The sequence below is a fragment of the Clinocottus analis genome, unplaced genomic scaffold (assembly GCF_023055335.1).
Source record: "Clinocottus analis isolate CAN_PGR_092001 unplaced genomic scaffold, fCliAna1.0.p SCAF_8, whole genome shotgun sequence".
In the NCBI taxonomy this organism is placed as follows: Eukaryota; Metazoa; Chordata; class Actinopteri; order Perciformes; family Cottidae; genus Clinocottus; species Clinocottus analis.
In genome coordinates, this window is record NW_027176240.1 from 1,533,320 (window position 1) to 1,550,142 (window position 16,823).

At 42.9% G+C, this 16,823-nt stretch overlaps 1 protein-coding gene across 5 annotated transcripts in view; it reads right to left on the reverse strand.

Annotated features, from left to right (window-relative positions):
- The window catches only part of LOC137779518 (echinoderm microtubule-associated protein-like 6), a 59,814-nt gene that overhangs the window by 3,830 nt on the left and 39,161 nt on the right, over positions 1 to 16,823 (reverse strand). Inside the window, exons 20-40 of one of the 5 annotated variants that reach the window (XM_068567334.1) lie at positions 15,667 to 15,869; positions 13,302 to 13,413; positions 12,713 to 12,840; positions 11,329 to 11,470; positions 10,843 to 10,995; positions 10,503 to 10,634; positions 10,285 to 10,373; positions 9,749 to 9,925; positions 9,164 to 9,398; positions 8,483 to 8,609; positions 7,601 to 7,615; positions 6,367 to 6,445; positions 6,088 to 6,217; positions 5,712 to 5,810; positions 4,687 to 4,707; positions 3,489 to 3,662; positions 2,623 to 2,831; positions 2,385 to 2,542; positions 1,331 to 1,445; positions 1,048 to 1,236; positions 58 to 230 (exon numbers count right to left, since the gene is read on the reverse strand). In XM_068567334.1, the coding sequence (XP_068423435.1) occupies positions 58 to 230; positions 1,048 to 1,236; positions 1,331 to 1,445; positions 2,385 to 2,542; positions 2,623 to 2,831; positions 3,489 to 3,662; positions 4,687 to 4,707; positions 5,712 to 5,810; positions 6,088 to 6,217; positions 6,367 to 6,445; positions 7,601 to 7,615; positions 8,483 to 8,609; positions 9,164 to 9,398; positions 9,749 to 9,925; positions 10,285 to 10,373; positions 10,503 to 10,634; positions 10,843 to 10,995; positions 11,329 to 11,470; positions 12,713 to 12,840; positions 13,302 to 13,413; positions 15,667 to 15,869 (2,860 nt within the window). Of the gene's footprint in view, positions 1 to 57; positions 231 to 1,047; positions 1,237 to 1,330; positions 1,446 to 2,384; positions 2,543 to 2,622; positions 2,832 to 3,488; positions 3,663 to 4,686; positions 4,708 to 5,698; positions 5,811 to 6,087; positions 6,218 to 6,366; positions 6,446 to 7,600; positions 7,616 to 8,482; positions 8,610 to 9,163; positions 9,399 to 9,748; positions 9,926 to 10,284; positions 10,374 to 10,502; positions 10,635 to 10,842; positions 10,996 to 11,328; positions 11,471 to 12,712; positions 12,841 to 13,301; positions 13,414 to 15,666; positions 15,870 to 16,823 lie in introns of those variants that run through there. The other 4 variants (XM_068567335.1, XM_068567336.1, XM_068567337.1 and 1 more) reach the window with 4 other exon arrangements.

The window sequence follows — 16,823 nt, forward strand, 5'->3', positions numbered from 1 at the left end:
ACATAAGATACAGCACTACTCAATTGTTGCGCCCCATATTCCCTTAGTTCTTCTCACCGGATGTCCTGGATGGCGACGCTGCGGTCGCGTTTCTTCGCCCACATCTTCAGCGAGTTGGCGAGGAGGACGAGGAACTCGCCGTTCTTCATCCCCACCGCCAGCATCTCCCCGTCCGCGCTGTAACCCGCGCACCGGGCCGCGTGGCCGACACACACCTTGTTCAACAGTTTCTACAAACAAAAAAGAAGAAGGGACGAGAAGCCAAGTCAATGCACTCGGGGGGAAGAAGAAGAAGAAGAAGAAGAAGAAGACGAAGACGAAGAAGAAGTTGTAGAAGAAGAAGAAGAAGAAGAAGAATTAGTTGTAGAAGAAGAAGAAGTTGTGGAAGAAGTAGTAGTTGTAAAAGAAGAAGAAATAGTTGTAGAAGAAGAAGAAGTTGTAGAAGAAGAAGAAGTAGTAGAAGAAGAAGTTGTAGAAGTAGTTGTAGAAGAAGAAGTAGTTGTAGAAGAAGAAGTAGTTGTAGAAGAAGAAGTAGTTGTAGAAGAAGTAGTAGTAGTAGTTGTAGAAGAAGAAGTAGTAGTTGTAGAAGAAGAAGTAGTTGTAAAAGAAGAAGTAGTTGTAAAAGAAGTAGTAGTTGTAGAAGAAGAAGAAATAGTTGTAGAAGAAGAAGGAGTAGTAGAAGAAGAAGTAGTTGTAAAAGAAGAAGTAGTAGTTGTAGAAGAAGAAGAAATAGTTGTAGAAGAAGAAGGAGTAGTAGTAGCTGTAGAAGAAGAAGAAGAAGAAGAAGAAGAAGAAGAAGAAGAAGAGGAAGAAGTAGTTGTAGAAGAAGAAGAAGAAGAAGTAGTTGTAGAAGAAGAAGAAGTAATAGTAGTTGAAGAAGAAGAAGAAATCAAAAGGGAATTTCCAGGATTCCAGGACAGTTTGCAGGATTTCTTTTCACTGTCTGAGTCTGTGTGTGAGTCACCAGTAGTGTGTGTGTGTGTGTGTGTGTGTGTGTGTGTGTGTGTGTGTGTGTGTGTGTGTGTGTGTGTGTGTGTGTGTGTGTACCTTGTCGGCGAGGTCCCACAGTCGGATGGTGTTGTCGTCGCTGGCGGTGACGCACAGCTCTTTGGCGGGGTGAGCGGTCAGACCCCAGATGCCTCCGCGGGCGTGGCTGTCCAGCAGCAGGTTGGACGCCGCGTTCTTCTCTCCGACCTCCAGGATCTCCCCGTCCTTCGTCCCCACCAGGATCTTACCCTGAGGAAGAGGAGGAGGAAGCTGATGAGGAAGAGGACGGCAATCGAGGTGGCGAAGGTCCAAAAAAGGTTTCTTTTTTCCCGAAACTTCTCACTTTGCCTCTGCAGACGGAGCGGACGCACTCCACCTGCTGCCCCGTCTCCAGCTGGAAGGCTCGACAGCGTTTCATCTCCTGATCCCACAGCTTCACTGCACCGCCCTCCTTAGTCCTGACACACACACACACACACACACACACACACACACACAAATAATAAGGTCAATAGTTTCTGAAAAGAAAAATCATATATATTCTATTTTTTTCTTTGGTGGAAGTGTTCTTTAGGCTTGCAATTTATTTGTTTTTAATTTGTCAAACATTTTTTTCTATAATATTTCATCAGATTTCAGGAAAAAACTGTAGTTCCATGTGCCCAAAGACGAAGTCTAGATATGTATCGTGCTGTTAATCTTTTGGAAAACGTGTGCAAAAATCCTCCCGCTCCCATTTTAAGTCCCAGCATGCCCCATTCAGACAATCTTCTGGCATACAATACGTAATCTTTCTAATTTCTGAACTGAACGACAGTTTTCTGACTGAAACTCCTTCCTAACAGACCAAGACTTTGTTTTATTGTGATTTTTGTTGCAGATTCTGATTCTTTAGGTCCTAATCTTTCCAAAAAGGTGTCTTATTGACGCTCCAGGAGGCTTTTTGGGGAATCTGGCTCATATCATGCTGGATGTTCATAGTTACCATCAAAATATCTTTTAAAAGTGTTTTTTTTGCAGATGTAAAAAAAATTTCCCAAGATTTTTCTGAACAAATACATACAATAAACACAATGATTGGAATTAATTCTGGCTTCCTATGACGTCTCAAACATAAAAGAAAAAGAGACAAAATTGGTTCAAATAGCTGAATCTCAGAAACTACGATGAGCATAATCACGTATTTGAAAGTCGAATTTCAAAGATATGCATGTGATTTTTCATATGATTTAAACAGTGCAAAATGTGTACAATTTGACCAAAGAAAAAATGAAGAAATATAAAGCAAATTTAATCCGGCGACATCATCAAGTCTTCTTAAAAACACATAACTCATCACCAACTGGACTTCTTTATCCTAATTATAAGAGAGCGAATCCGTCGGTGTGAAAACTCACGGCCTCTCCTTCCCCCCGGTGACGATGAGTCCGTCTCTCAGCGTGGTGTACATGGTGAACACCGGCCCGGTGTGCGCCTTCGCCACCACCCTCAGCAGGTGGTGGTCCCGCCACACGTACACGTCCCCGTTGATGGCGCCGGTGAACGTCAAGTTATTCTGAAAACACGCACAAGGTCATAGACAATAAATCACATCTCACGTGAGTCAAACAGGTGTAATTATTCCAGGCGACTCACGGCCCCGAAGGCGACGGACAGCATCGTCTGCATCCGCCCGTCCTCCACCGTCCCCACCACGCCCTTCTTGTACATCAGAGCGCCGCCGGCCAGCGTCCAGAACTTCACGTGTTTGATTCCCACCGACACGAACTGGGAGTCCGAGTCCGGCCGGAACTCCACCACGAAGATCCGGTCCGGGTGTCCGGCTTTACTGCACACTTTGGATCCTGCAGGGGAGTTATTTATACATTATGTATTACTGTTCTTACAGCGTGGACACACAAAAATGTGCAAAATGTCGTCGTTATCCGAGCCGAACCAAACATGTATTTAAACAAGCAAATATTCAATGAATTCATTGGTAATATTGTGACACTTTTGGCTATTTTAGACCAAAACTTTGATTGTAGATGTTAACAAAAAAATGAATATTGAACAGAAATGTAACAATTGTACATAGTAGTGGAAGTACATGTCGTACAAGTACGCAGTGAAACGTGAGGTACTTTACTTTCATGACACATTCTTCTTCAACTATATTTATCTTTAGTAACTTTACAACACATAACAAATATTAAGATGTTATAAATTAAATCCCTCAGCAGTTTATACAAATATAGTGGAAACTATTTAATAGATAGATCGATAGATAGATAACTACTTTATTGATCCTATAAGGGAAATTCAGTATTTCAAACAAACAAAAAGTGTACAAAAAGAAAATGTTGAACTAATTCCTCAATATGTTGTTATAACATGTTATTTTCATGTAAAATAAATGTGATTTTCAACAGGAACTTTTTCAATGCATGGACGTATCCATACGTTTGGTGCTGTGAACCACTGACCATGTGTGTGTGTGTGTATTTCAGTGCTTTAGTCACCTTCCTGCCAGCGCCACACCGTGATGGTGTGTTCAGGCTCCACCCCCACCGACAGCAGCAGCTTTCCCGTGGCGCTGAAGTTCACGTAGCCGACGCCTTTCGTGTGAGGGCAGCGGAGGATGGACAGAGTCTGTTTGCTCATGGCGTCCCACACGTGGATGGAAGGAGTCGTGCCTATACGTACACAAAAAGAAAAGAGAGAGAGAGGGCGCAGAGTGAGGCTTCATCAGGACAGGAAGTAGACGGAGGGTCACAGGAAACGGAGCAGCGAGAGGATCGATGCAGCCGACAAACACCCTGAGAACCAGACCGGCGTCAGCGCTTCTCTGAGGAAGCGTCGCCAACAAAAATCGGCTTTTAGATCCATTTCCTGTCGACTTCAGTTAATCTTTTTTTTTTAAAGCATTAACCTTTTTGGAAACCATGCGCGAAAATCCTTCTGCTCCAATATTAAGTCCCAGCATGCCCCATTCAGACAATCTTTTAGCATAAAATACGTCTTTTTTTTTCTTCATTTTTTTAAACCCAATGACAGTTTTTTGACTGAAACTCCTTCCTAACAGACCAAGACTTTGTTTTATTGTGATTTTTGTTGCAGATTCTGATTCTTTAGGTCCTAATGTTTCCAAAAAAGGTGTCTTATTGACCGCTCCAGGAGGGGTTTTTCATAGTTATTATCAAAATATCTTTTAAAAGTGTTTTTTTTTTCAGCTATATAATTTTTTTCCTCAGACTTTGCTGAACAAATACATACAATTAAAACAAGTATTGTTATTAATTTAAGCTTCTATGACAACTCAAACACAGGGAAAAGAAGGTCTAGAGACAAAATTGGTTCAAATAGCTGAATCTCAGAAACTACGATTTGCATAATCAAGTATTTGAAAGTTGAATTTCAAAGATATGCACATGTGATTTTTTCACATATTGTAATTAATTTGGGGTTCTCATGAAGACTCAAACACAGGGGGAAAAAGAGGTCAAGAGCCCATATTGGTTGCACAGTTTTCAACGGGTTGATGAGCACGTTTGAGGTGTTTTCCGGTCGCTGCTTGTCGATTCTCATCGTTCTGAACGGAGAAGAGAAACACTGAGTTCCTGCTAAGACTTTGTCGCCGGTCTCTGGGTGTCAGGGTGTCTGTGGCGGAGCGGCGGGGCGGGGCGGGTGGGGGTGTGTGGGGCGCGATTTGGTTTTTACCTGGAAGTTCACTGACGTCACCTGAGGTGTTGTGAGAGAGATGGCGACAAATGAGGCCAGCCAAAAAACACACAAACACACACAAACACACACAGGAAGAAAAACAGAACAAAACAAAAAGAAACAAACAGATAAAAACGTGAAGTGAGTTGTTTCAGAGAGGCTCAGCCATGACAGTAAAGAGAGATATTTATGGGACTTCATTAAAATAACCGTTAGTTAAGTTTTTTTAATACATTATTTCATGAGTAATAATAATAATCTAATGATAAAATATGAAATAGTCACAGGGGACATTTTACTTTAAGTACATTTCTCTGATTATACTCACTTAGTTTTACTTTAACATTTAAATTGTGGTTCTCAACTGGTGGGACTCATTTTAATGGGTTTAAAGAAATTTTAAAAAAAAATCTTTTTTTTTCATTCTGAGATTTTATTTTGAAAGGACTTTTTTACGCAGTGACGTTTTTTTTCACTGGCCAAGTTGGGTCAAACCATTCTGTTATGGGGGAGACTTTGTGTTTTTAGGACAATTAAAGTAAACATCCTACTGAATATAAAATTCAACTTAAGAACTCACACTTATAGTTGATTAAAAACGTATGAAATAAATGTCTTTAAAGGTTCAAAGTGCATCATCTTTTTATTAAATACATTTGATTTGGGTCGCGGCTCGTCATTGAGGGTGATGGTGGATCCCGGAGCAGACCAGTTGAGAACCACTGGTTTAAATGCAGGATTTTTAGTGGTTACAGAGTATTTTATTCTTTGTGGTTTTAGCCGATAACTGATTGTTTTGTTAATACAATAAAGCTGAACTTAATGAAAGCCTCTCTTCTGAGATAAACCTTTTAAATCTCTGTTTCTATTCACTCTCAGTGGAAAACAAGTAAAGCAAGCAGGTTAAACAAACAGCAGAGGAGAGAAAAGCAGGACTCTTTTAGCTCAGACGAGTTAGTAGAGAAACACACTAACATGCAGAAACACACACAAACACACACACACACACATGCTCAGTGTACCGATCTGTCCGGTGGCGATGACGTTTTTGTATTTGGGGTGCTGATTGGCGGTCAGAGAGAGGATGTCGTCCGTGTGTTCCAGGTAGAAACTCTGAGTTCCTGCGGCAAAAGAAGTCACATGAACGCATCACTTCGATCTGAAAGGTCACAGGTTCAATTCTCAAAGACTTTGCTGAACAAATACATACGATAAACACAAGTATTGTAATTAATTTGGGGTTCCTACGACGAGTCAAACACAGGAGAAAAGAGGTGAAGATCCCATATTGGTTCCACAGTTTTTAACGGGTCAATAATACTAATTTAGGAGCAGAAGTCAGGCGGTATCTCAGTTTTACTCTCTTCGGCGGGGGCCAAAACTGTGTGTTTTGGTTACCGGTGGTGAGACTGTGGACGATGGCGGTGGCGGCGGTGTGGTAGACGATGTCGGTGCCGTCGTTGAGGTAGTGTAGGTTGTTGCGGCAATCGAAGCCCCGAAAACCAAACACGTGATCCAAAACCAGGTCCTACGAGAGAGAGAGAGAGAGAGACAGGTGAACATGGGGAGGGAGAGAGAGAGAGAGAGAGAGAGAGAGAGAGAGAGAGAGAGAGAGGGAGAGAGAGAGAGGGAGAGAGAGAGAGAGAGAGAGAGAGGGAGAGAGAGAGGTAGACAAACCTCCACCAGTCTCTTCTTCTTGGACACGTTGTTCTTCTGGAGTTTCTCCGGCTGCGGCGCCGCTCGGCTCACCGGAGGCCTGAAGGACCGATCAGACTATTAATCAGGTGATCAATCGACCTCCGTCAAAGACGGGCGGAGGAACAGCGAGTGAGACGGCGCGTCTGAAGACAGACGGGACAGACGGGAATGAGACGGGACATACAGGCAGGTCAGCCACAGACACATGGGTTCCTCTAGCTGTGACCCTGCTGTCACCAAACCTACTGCTGCTATGAATACGGAGTACTCAACAACTTATGAGAAGTAGTAGTAAGCAAACTAAAAGTTGTAATACAAGTAGTAATAATACACACACACACACACACACACGCACACATAAAATGAAGAGGCATTACAACAGTAAGAGGTGGACAGACAGGTGTTACCTGGATCCCCTGGACAGCAGAGGGATAGAACCAAGGTACAGAGCTTTAGAAAACACACACACACACACACACACAAACCTCTTCACGTACAAACACAACGACACACTCACTCAAACATACATACGCCTCAGCTTAAAGAAAAGTGATAGTTCTCCAGCAAGTTCTGTAGAAAAAGCGCATCTTTTTTCTGTTTAATGACATAAGTTTATGATATCCTCTGACATGTAAAAACATGTGTATCGTGTCTTTGTTTTCTGATTTCAAGGTGTTTAAAAGGACCATAATCTGCTCCATGAACTACAACAAGTAACTTCCAGCTGTTTTTAAAACACCTGTCCGAGGAGGATGTCTCTCTGCTTTTCAAAATAAATCTAACGTTAAGGGAACAGCGCGTTACATTTAGGGAGATTAATTGGTAGAATTTGAATAAATACACAAAACTAAGTGTACAAAGTAAGCTTTAATTGCCATCACTTAAGCCAAACCTGCTGATTTAACCTGTAAAGTGCTTTGATTTTTAAAAATCTATTTATATAACTTCAACCGACGCCAATGGAACCAGTGGATTTCATAAACCAAACCCTCAAATGAAGGACAGAGCATGTTTTTATCTTCCGTCATCAAATCCCTAGATTAATTTGTTTTTGTAACAATATACACAAGCAGTATGTTATTGCTATTGCTCTGTTCGTTCAAGGCCTCCATGCACTCGGACGCTGTAACACAGAACATATAATCTACTTAGACCTATCATATTGACATTTAGCACGTCTGAAAATCATCTACACGGCAAGTTTCATACTTACTTGACAATGCCCTGCCTCCAAGGGAATGCAAGTTAAAACACAACACAATATATTAAAAGTTTCTACAAACACGGCAACACTTAGGAAGTAAGGGTACCACAAAAGGGACAAAAAACAAGAGTCTTTCTGTTAGAAACACATGAGGGTTCTGGGACACCTTTAGGTCTTTCCACTACAGGAACTTAACCTGAACTACAAACCACACGGTTACTAAAACAACAGTTGTAGGACAGACAACTGATGCCAACGGATGTTCTTCTACATTTACAGGTGATGATTTTGAAACATCGGTATTCTTAAATTAAGGGGCCTTTTCTGTATGTTTTGATGACAGAAAGTCACTGAAAACACTGAATTTATAATAATCTGCTAGCATGTGCAATGTGGAAACTCACCGACTAACAAAAACACTCATCGATCATGCAGAAAGTGTGCATGCTTGAACACACAGGTACAAACACACACAAATACAACTGGGTATGGGGACGCAATTACACACATAAACACAAACCCAAACACACACATGGTGAATACTGACGACACACAACAAGGATAACATGAATGAATGAATAGTTCATAAAGACTTCATAAAATGTCTGCTCATACACACAATCTAAGTGTCGTGAAGTCAAAAAAGCATAAAAAAGAGAGATAACAGCAGAATACTAATTGTTTTGAAAGCTTTTAACTGTACATGTAATATATTAGAGTTTGAGTTTGACAGAGAAAAATATTTCTACCATAAGTATTTGCTATTATTAACAAAGTACAAGATCTGAGTACTTCTTCCACTTCTGCTTTTCTAATAGAAACATAGTTTCTTTTTTCCACTCGACTATAAATGTGTGTGTGTGTGTGTGTGTGTGTGTGTGTGTGTGTTACCTCTCCTCAGCAGACACTTCCTTCAGCTGGTGGTGAGGTTTGGTTCCTCTCATCTCTCTGAGGCTGACAGCGTACATCTTAGTGGTGTAATCCACCGTCTTCTCTCGGGCAACGTCACTGTCGTAACCTTCACACGCCAACACACACACACAGACACACACACACACACATGCGCACACAAACTTGAGTTTTGTCGCATAAAGCTTTGCATCATTATTATCTCTGCCTGGAAGATCTTGTGCTCGGTCGTGTGTGTGAGTGATTGAGTGTTTAAGTGATTGAGTGTGTGTGTGTGTGTGTGTGTGTGTGTGTGTGTGTCAGTGATTGTTCTTGTTCTGCTATGTCGGTGGGGATCTGAACCTAAATGCACACAGCCCCGTGGGGACTTGTGTGTCCTGTGGGGACCTAAAATGACTAATTGAGTGTGTGTGTGTTCTTGTTTCTCTATGCCGGTCGGGACTTTAACCTGAATGCTTACAGCTCCATGGGGACTTGTGTCCCCATGGGGACCTAAATTGAGTGTGTGAGTGAGTGAGTGATTACGTGTGTGTGTGTGTGTGTGTGTGTGTGTGTGTGTGTGTGTGTGTGTGTGTGTGTGTGTGTGTGTGTGTGTGTGTGTGTGAGTGAGTTAGGCGAGTGCAGAACTGCTTCACGGGAGAAAAAAAACCCGGACACACCCACCTCCATCCTCCTCAACGTCGTCGTCCGACTCCTCGCTGTCCGCGGTGGGTCGGTTGTCGCAACTCATAGGCCCCTCCCCATCGGCAGTGACCCCGCCCCCTCGCTCCCTCGCCCAGATCATCAGGGCGGTGTCGGCCCCGCCCACCGTCAGCAGGGCGGCGTCGTCCTGAGCCCAGCGGACGTTAGTCACCTGAGCGCTGTGGCCCACGTAACGCTTAAAACGAGCGTACTGACCCTGGGGGGAAGAGAACAAAAGAAGTGATGACGACAATAAAAAAATACAGTGGTAGAAACACAAGCCTGATACTCAAGTTGTACTGAAGATTAAACGTGTATCATTATCCAGGTATAAAATATAAAAGTAATTTTTTAAACGTTTATCTTGCTTCTATCTCACGGTTATCTTGTTTTTATCTCGTGTTTATCTCATGTTAATCTGAGGTAAATCGGTGACTTTTTCACTTTTACTCGAGTCATTTTCCAGTAAGGTATCTTTACTTTTGCTCAAATATTGCTTTCGGCTACTTCATACACCACTGGGCAAATGTTCAAATGAGACTAGAAGCCAGTGACTATCCGTCGTACTCGAACAGGGTAGCCGAACAGCTTCAGGAAGCCGAAGTCGTCCCCGGTGGCGAGCAGCGTTCTGTCTCTGGTGAGCGACGCGCCGTTGATGTCGGTGATGTCGCTGTGCGTCGGCCAGATCCCGTCACAGCTCGGACCCAGAACACACGTCCAGCTGGACCACTCGACTCGCTCCAGCTACACACACGCAGACACACACAAACAGTAACATGATACACAATCAGGTTAGATGAGATTTGAGATTTCCCTGATACAGAGGAATATGGAAATAGGACAATAACACTGAGATAAGTAACCCAGAACAACAAAGTCCTGAAAATAGCACAATTATGTTGTGCTACTTCTATAATTAAAATCAATATTTAGTTGGGGTATTATTTTTAGTTGTAAGGCACATTATATATTTAATCCCGCCTGTTTGTTCCCAGCATTCATCTGTCATATGAAACAAACTTTTGTTATATATTCAGGAAAAGCTCAGCTTTAAAGTAGACCTACGTGCCCACACACACTCACAGACACACACACACACACACCTCAGAATTTTTGATGGTTTGTCTTCTTCCTTTTGGGGCTTCAAAGAAAAGTTGCTCTTTGGCTCCTGTGTTCACCTGCAGCAGTTTGCCTGCGAAACACACGCACACACACACACACACACACACACACACACACACACACACACCACGTTACAGTTTCAAACACACACCCTTCAGCACTTGTTTGGATAGAAGAGGACCGGTGAGGACTGTGTTACCTCGAGCGTCCCAGTCGATGTGCGTGATGTAACTGGACGCCCCTTTGCAGATTCCCACTCTCTTACTGGTCAGCACGTTGTAGATGTCCACGAAGCTGTCGTGTGACGCCACCGCCAGGAATTTACCTGAGTCTGAGAACGTGTGAGAGAGAGAGAGAGAATGTCATGATGGGAGCGAAGTGGATAAACCTCTGAACCCCAAAAAGCAGCAACCAAAGACAAACCCCCTAAAACTGCTTGTAGTTCAGAAGGTTAGGCAGTCGTATGTGTGTGTGTGTGTGTGTGGGTGTGTGTGTGTGTGCGTGTGTGTGTGTGTGTGTGTGTGTGTGTGTGTGTGTACTTGGGGTGAAGCGGACGTCAGAGATGGCGTCGCGGCGATGGTGGAAGCTCAGGAGATCCTCCAGAGTGTCGGCGTTCACCACCAGCACGCCTCCGTCACTCAGACCGACGGCCAACGCCTTTCCATCAGGGGAGAAGGCACAGCAGCGACCACCTGGACACACACACACACACACACACACACACACACACACACAGACAATCAGTCCGTTACCTCGTCAGTTACACTTCTAGTTAATCACTGTGGTAATTGAATTACTTGGCAGTGCACGTCCTCTCGCCTTTTTTCCCTTTACTTCCTGTCAACTCTCTCTTGTTTATTGTGTAATGGAGCCAAAGTGTCAAAACTTTATTTAAAATGTGCAAAGTCACCTAAAAACCAAAGCACTTCTACCTCTCTGTAACTCTAAATCTCTGTTAAAACGGTTGAAGGAGACTATAACCTGATGGATGGTTTTTACGAACATAGAGTATTATATATTTGTACCTCTCTTCAGCTTGCGGACGGCCACCATGCGGTGATTGGCTGACGTCTCCCATAGCCGCAGGGTCTTATCGTCGCTGACGGTGGCGCAGACGGGGAGGAGAGGGTGAGGGGCCAGACCCCAGACCTCTCCCTCCATGTGGCCCTGTGCACACACACACACACACACACACACATTTATCAATCGGAAAAGCCCCGCTCCCATTTTAAGTCCCAGAATGCCCCATTCAGACAATCTTTTGGCATAAAATACGTAATATTTTTTTTATTTTTGAACCAAACGACTCAGTTTTTTGACTGAAACTCCTTCCTAACAGACCAAGACTTTGATTTATTGTGATTTTTGTTGCTGATTCTGATTCTTTAGGTCCTAATCTTTCCAAAAAGGTGTCTTATTGACGCTCCAGGAGGCTTTTTTGGGGAATCTGGCTCATATCATGCTGGATGTTCATAGTTTCGATCAAACTATCTTTTAAAAGGGATTTTTTTGCAGCTCTACATTTTTTTCCCATAACTTTGCTGAACAAAATGAGTTTTCACAGTTTTCAACGGGTTAAAACAGATTTATCCTTCTATACTTTTAGGCCCTGGGTTTTGCCTCTCAGGCTACATATGTGGACTACCTGCAGACACCGCTCAGGGCGAGTCCCACAATGTGAAGCCCAGTGCTCTTTCAAGTTTATATTATCTTGTAGTTTAGTATCTATAATTGCTATCCATCATAAATTACACGTCTCTGTCCGTCTCACCGAGTGGAAACTCTTCGGCCCGCCGTCTCTTTTTGTCTCGTTGCCGTTATCAGTGAACGCAAAACGATAAATTTAATTCTGCAGCTGCCGATCGATCCGCAGCACACGGCTCTCCTCACCATGGCAACAGGTGCCGAACCAGACCACCAGACTTTTAGAAAAAATACCTGAGAGTCTCTCTCTCTCTCTCTCTCTCTCTCTCTCTCTCTCTCTCCCTCTCTCTCTCTCTCCCTCTCTCCTGATGGAAGTGATTCCTTTGATAGAGGCACGAATCAGAAGTCTCGTTAGCGTTTCTCTTCTGCTGGAGCTTTCAGTCGTGTGTCATGATCATCGTCCTCGGCAGATGGCGTTTGTTGCCCCGTTGTCATGGAAACGTATGTTAAATCCTAAAGACGTCTCACTCGCGTCGGCTCAAAAAATGAAGCTCGGGAGGCTCCTTCCTCCTCCCGATGAAGAGATAAGATTAAATCATCCTTTATTGGCCTCTACAGAGCCGACACACTGATGTTGATGCTATTCCAGGTGGTTGAAGTACATGTTGTGGATACCTATACGCTTCAAAAGACCCAAACCATCAGGGTGTAATGTCTCTTCAACAGAGATTAAACTGTCGACTGGACTGTTGAGGAGTTCAGTACCTGCACCAGCAGGGTCATGGGCCCGGTCTTGTCGATCTCCAGAACTTCTCCGTTTTTGGTTCCCACCAGGATGTGACCGTGACCCAGAGTGATGGCCCGGATGGACGGGTTGTCCTCCAGCAGCAGGCCTGCACACACACACACACACACACACACACACACACACACACACATATAGATTTTACATGAGGGACACAAGTGTGTGTCACCATGTGACCACCGGGTGGCAGTGTTGCATAGAAGAGCGTTTACTTTCCCTAAAACTCTTCACAATTATGATTATGTTTCCCTTGAATTAATCCACAAAACAATAAATAACAGATGCTTTTTACAGCTAAAAAAAATAAAAAGTAACCACAGGTCTGGCCCGTTGACGGAGAATGAGAACAAACACTAAAAGAAGCATCTGTAACACACTCTTTGTGACATTTGAAAGGCTTCTTTAACTTCATTGAGTTCACTGACGTCAGAGACACGTTCACATAGAGGTTTATGGGACGCAGCTTTAGCTCATTCCCACAAAACAAACGTTTGTTATCAAGTATCTTTGAAGAGAGAGAGAGGATGTGTGAGGGCTCAGAGGGCTCACCTTTGGAGCCCGGGGACAGCGCCGCTCTCTTGATGGCGTACGTCTTCAGGCAGCGGTCGAACATGTCGTCCCACAGCTCCACCACGCCGTCCTTCCCGCCCGTCACAAAGCCCTGAAAATACGTAGATATAAATGGATTTCATGATTTAACGTAGGTTTTTTTGGGGAGCAGCCTCCTTTGTGGATCAACACTTCCTGTTCTGTTGTCTCAGTTTCCTCCCTCCTTTCCTTTCCTTCCATCCTTCCTTCCTCCCTGTCATATCTGCCGTCCTTCAGTCTTGTAATCCTCTCCTGACAGGTTTCTCTCTCTCTCCGCCGCCCACGCAGACTGAGATCTTCACATCTGTTTGATGTTCCCTCTGAAGAATCTCACACAGTCAACGTCGTGTCGGAAAAGTCTATTTTTACCACTGTTTTTTTTTTTGTGCTTTGAGTCATAAAACATTCACTGACACTCTGAACTCTGATCACGAATAAATTTATTCCACAAAAGTGGAACACTTGGAAGTGGAAAAGTTGGATTTCAGCCGTCTTCTTGTCTGATATTCTGATGGTGATAAGGACTCTGATGATGGACAGTCACTCATTTTCATATTTAACTCTAACTCGTTGAAAACTGTGGAACCAATTTTGTCTCTAGACCTCTTTTCCCCTGTGTTTGAGTCATTGTAGGAACCCCAAATTAATTCCAATACTTGTGTTTATTGTATGTATTTGTTCAGCAAAGTCTTGGGGAAAAAATGTATATCTGCAAAAAAAAAAATCACTTTCAACATACAGCATGATATGAGCCAGATTCCCTACAAAAAGCCTCCTGGAGGGTCAATAAGACACCTTTTTGGAAAGATTAGGACCTAAAGAATCAGAATCTGCAACAAAAATCACAATAAAACAAAGTCTTGGCCTGTTAGGAAGGAGTTTCAGTCAAAAAACTGAGTCGTTCGTGTCAAAAAATGGAAAAAATATTACGTATTTGAAGCCAAAAGAGTGTCTGAATGGGGCATGCTGGGACTTAAAATTGGCACGGGAGGATTTTCGCACATGATTTCCAAAAAGGTTAAAGATGCTTTTGGGGTAAAAAGCTGCACTGCTGTCATTCACATGTGAAAAGAAACATGTCTGACTCTGCAAACACGCCAGCTAACACTCAAACGTGTCACTTTAAAAAAAAAAATTGCAGTAATTTAAAGACAACTTCAATCGGCTCTCTGGTAATAATGTTCATCGTTTATGGAACAAGAAAAGAAGATTCAATCAAGAAGTGGAGATGAAAACCAGAAGGATGCTGCCTTCAAGTACCGATGATGAACTGTGATATGAAAACAGATTGAACGCATGAAAACAAGGTTGGAAGGATTTAAAGAAGTTTTTTGGTGAATCCAGACTCTCATTGGCTCGTCTGTTCGTAAATCCTGTTACATAAAAAGAGCGAGAGAGACGTAGACTGAATGAAGAGAGCAAGTTAAAACAATGACACAGAGAAGATGGGAGGGAAAGAGAGAGAGAGAGAGAGAGAGAGGGAGAGAGAGAGAGAGAGAGAGAGAGGGAGAGGAAAGAGGGAAGCAGATGGAAGAAGAAACGCCAACAGCGAAATACATTTAAATCTACTACACGTCTGCTCACTCCTACATTTCATTTTTTGGGCGTTGAGCCGACGTTTCTGCTCAAAAACGACAAACACTGAGTGCAAAGTGTTGAGGGGGTTCAAACACATTCACCAGAGAGGAAGACACAGCTCATAATTCAAAGTCAAATATCTCAATTAAGACAGAATGAAATTAAAATAAATTGGAAAAAAATAGCTGGCAATGCAAAGGACTGCAGCGGGAATGAAGCTGCACTAACCAGGTCACACCTGTTATCTTGTAATTATGAGAGCTTTTCTTGTAATTATTCATCAGTATGTCATAATTACAGGATACAGAAGTCATAATTAGAGCTCAGATGAGAACTGCCGCTGCTTCTTCCTATGGAAATGATCAGTTTGAGGCGGTTCAGGATGAATAGATGAATAAAAAAACATTAAAAAAACTGTCATTTAAAAGTCGGCTGCCAAACAGCAGCTGGAGGCGTGTTGTTGTATCCAGCAGAGAAGAAAAGCATTAATCCTTTAAATCCCCGGCTGTTTAATTCATGATAATATTTGTACATTTCCCCCTTTTTTCATGTTTCACTTTTAGTTATAAGTAGCTTTTTTTTTTAAAGCATTAGTGCTTTGATTGTCTTGAGTTTTGGTTTTGTAAAAGATGTTTGTGTAATAGATTAAGCTTCATGAAGCCGATTATGTAGAGGCAACTCCCTCTAACACACACACACACACACACAGACACACGCACACAGACACACACACACCTGTCCTCCTCACCTTGTCGAGGGAGAACATGGCGAACACGGGTCCGTCGTGGGCCTTGATGGTCTTCAGCAGCAGCGCTTCCTTCCAGATGTAAACGTCTCCGGTGGCGGCGCCGGAGAACACCAGCGCCTCGCCGCGGCCGTAGCACACCGACATCATGGTCTCCGGCCGGCCGACGCTCCTGAACGCACCGCGCCTGAAGGTCAGACCGCCGCCTGCAGGGACGGACGGAGAAGCGCTCCGTCAGACACGATGAGAATAGGAAATGAACAAATGAAAGTATGGAAGCATTTTATAATAACTACATGCTATTAATCATTAGTTAAGCATGAGTTCAGACCTCCTTTTTCCTGTGTTTGAGTCGTCGTAGGAACCCCAAATTAATCACAATACTTGTGTTTATTGTGTGTATTTGTTCAGCAAAGTCTTGGGAAAAAAATGTATATCTGCAAAAAAATCACTTTTAAAAGATATTTTGATGATAACTATGAACATCCAGCATGATATGAGCCAGATTACCCAAAAAAGCCTCCTGGAGCGTCAATAAGACACCTTTTTGGAAAGATTAGGACCTAAAGAATCAGAATCTGCAACAAAAATCACAATAAAACAAAGTCTTGTCCTGTTAGGAAGGAGTTTCAGTCAAAAAACTGTGTCGTTAGGTTAAAAAATGGAAAAATATTACGTATTTTATGCCAAAAGATTGTCTGAATGGGGCATGCTGGGACTTAAAATGGGCGTAGGAAGGTTTCCAAAAGGTTAATAATAAAACTATCGCGTTACTAATGAGCATTCATGTTGGACAACAATGCTTTATGGATGAGGAATTAAGTGTTTATTCATCCTTTACTAATGCTGAATAATGTGTAGTTATTCAAAATAATTAAGATTATTTGATTGGCGACAGTTAATAAAAGTCAAATAGTGTCATCGCCTTTATTTAAAAACAGAAAAACGGTTACAATATAAAGTCCAGCTATAATTTGGGGTTCTGCAAACAGGAAGATGCTGAAAATGAACAAGTGTGATTTTTTTCTGCAATCTGCAGCAAACTCCTTCTCTCCTCGTCTCCTTTCCTTCTCTCCTCTCCTCCTCCCCCGCTGAAGGAAAAAACCTCCGACCTGAAGGTCACGAAACCTCGCAGACGTCTCACAGAGGACGCCACATTG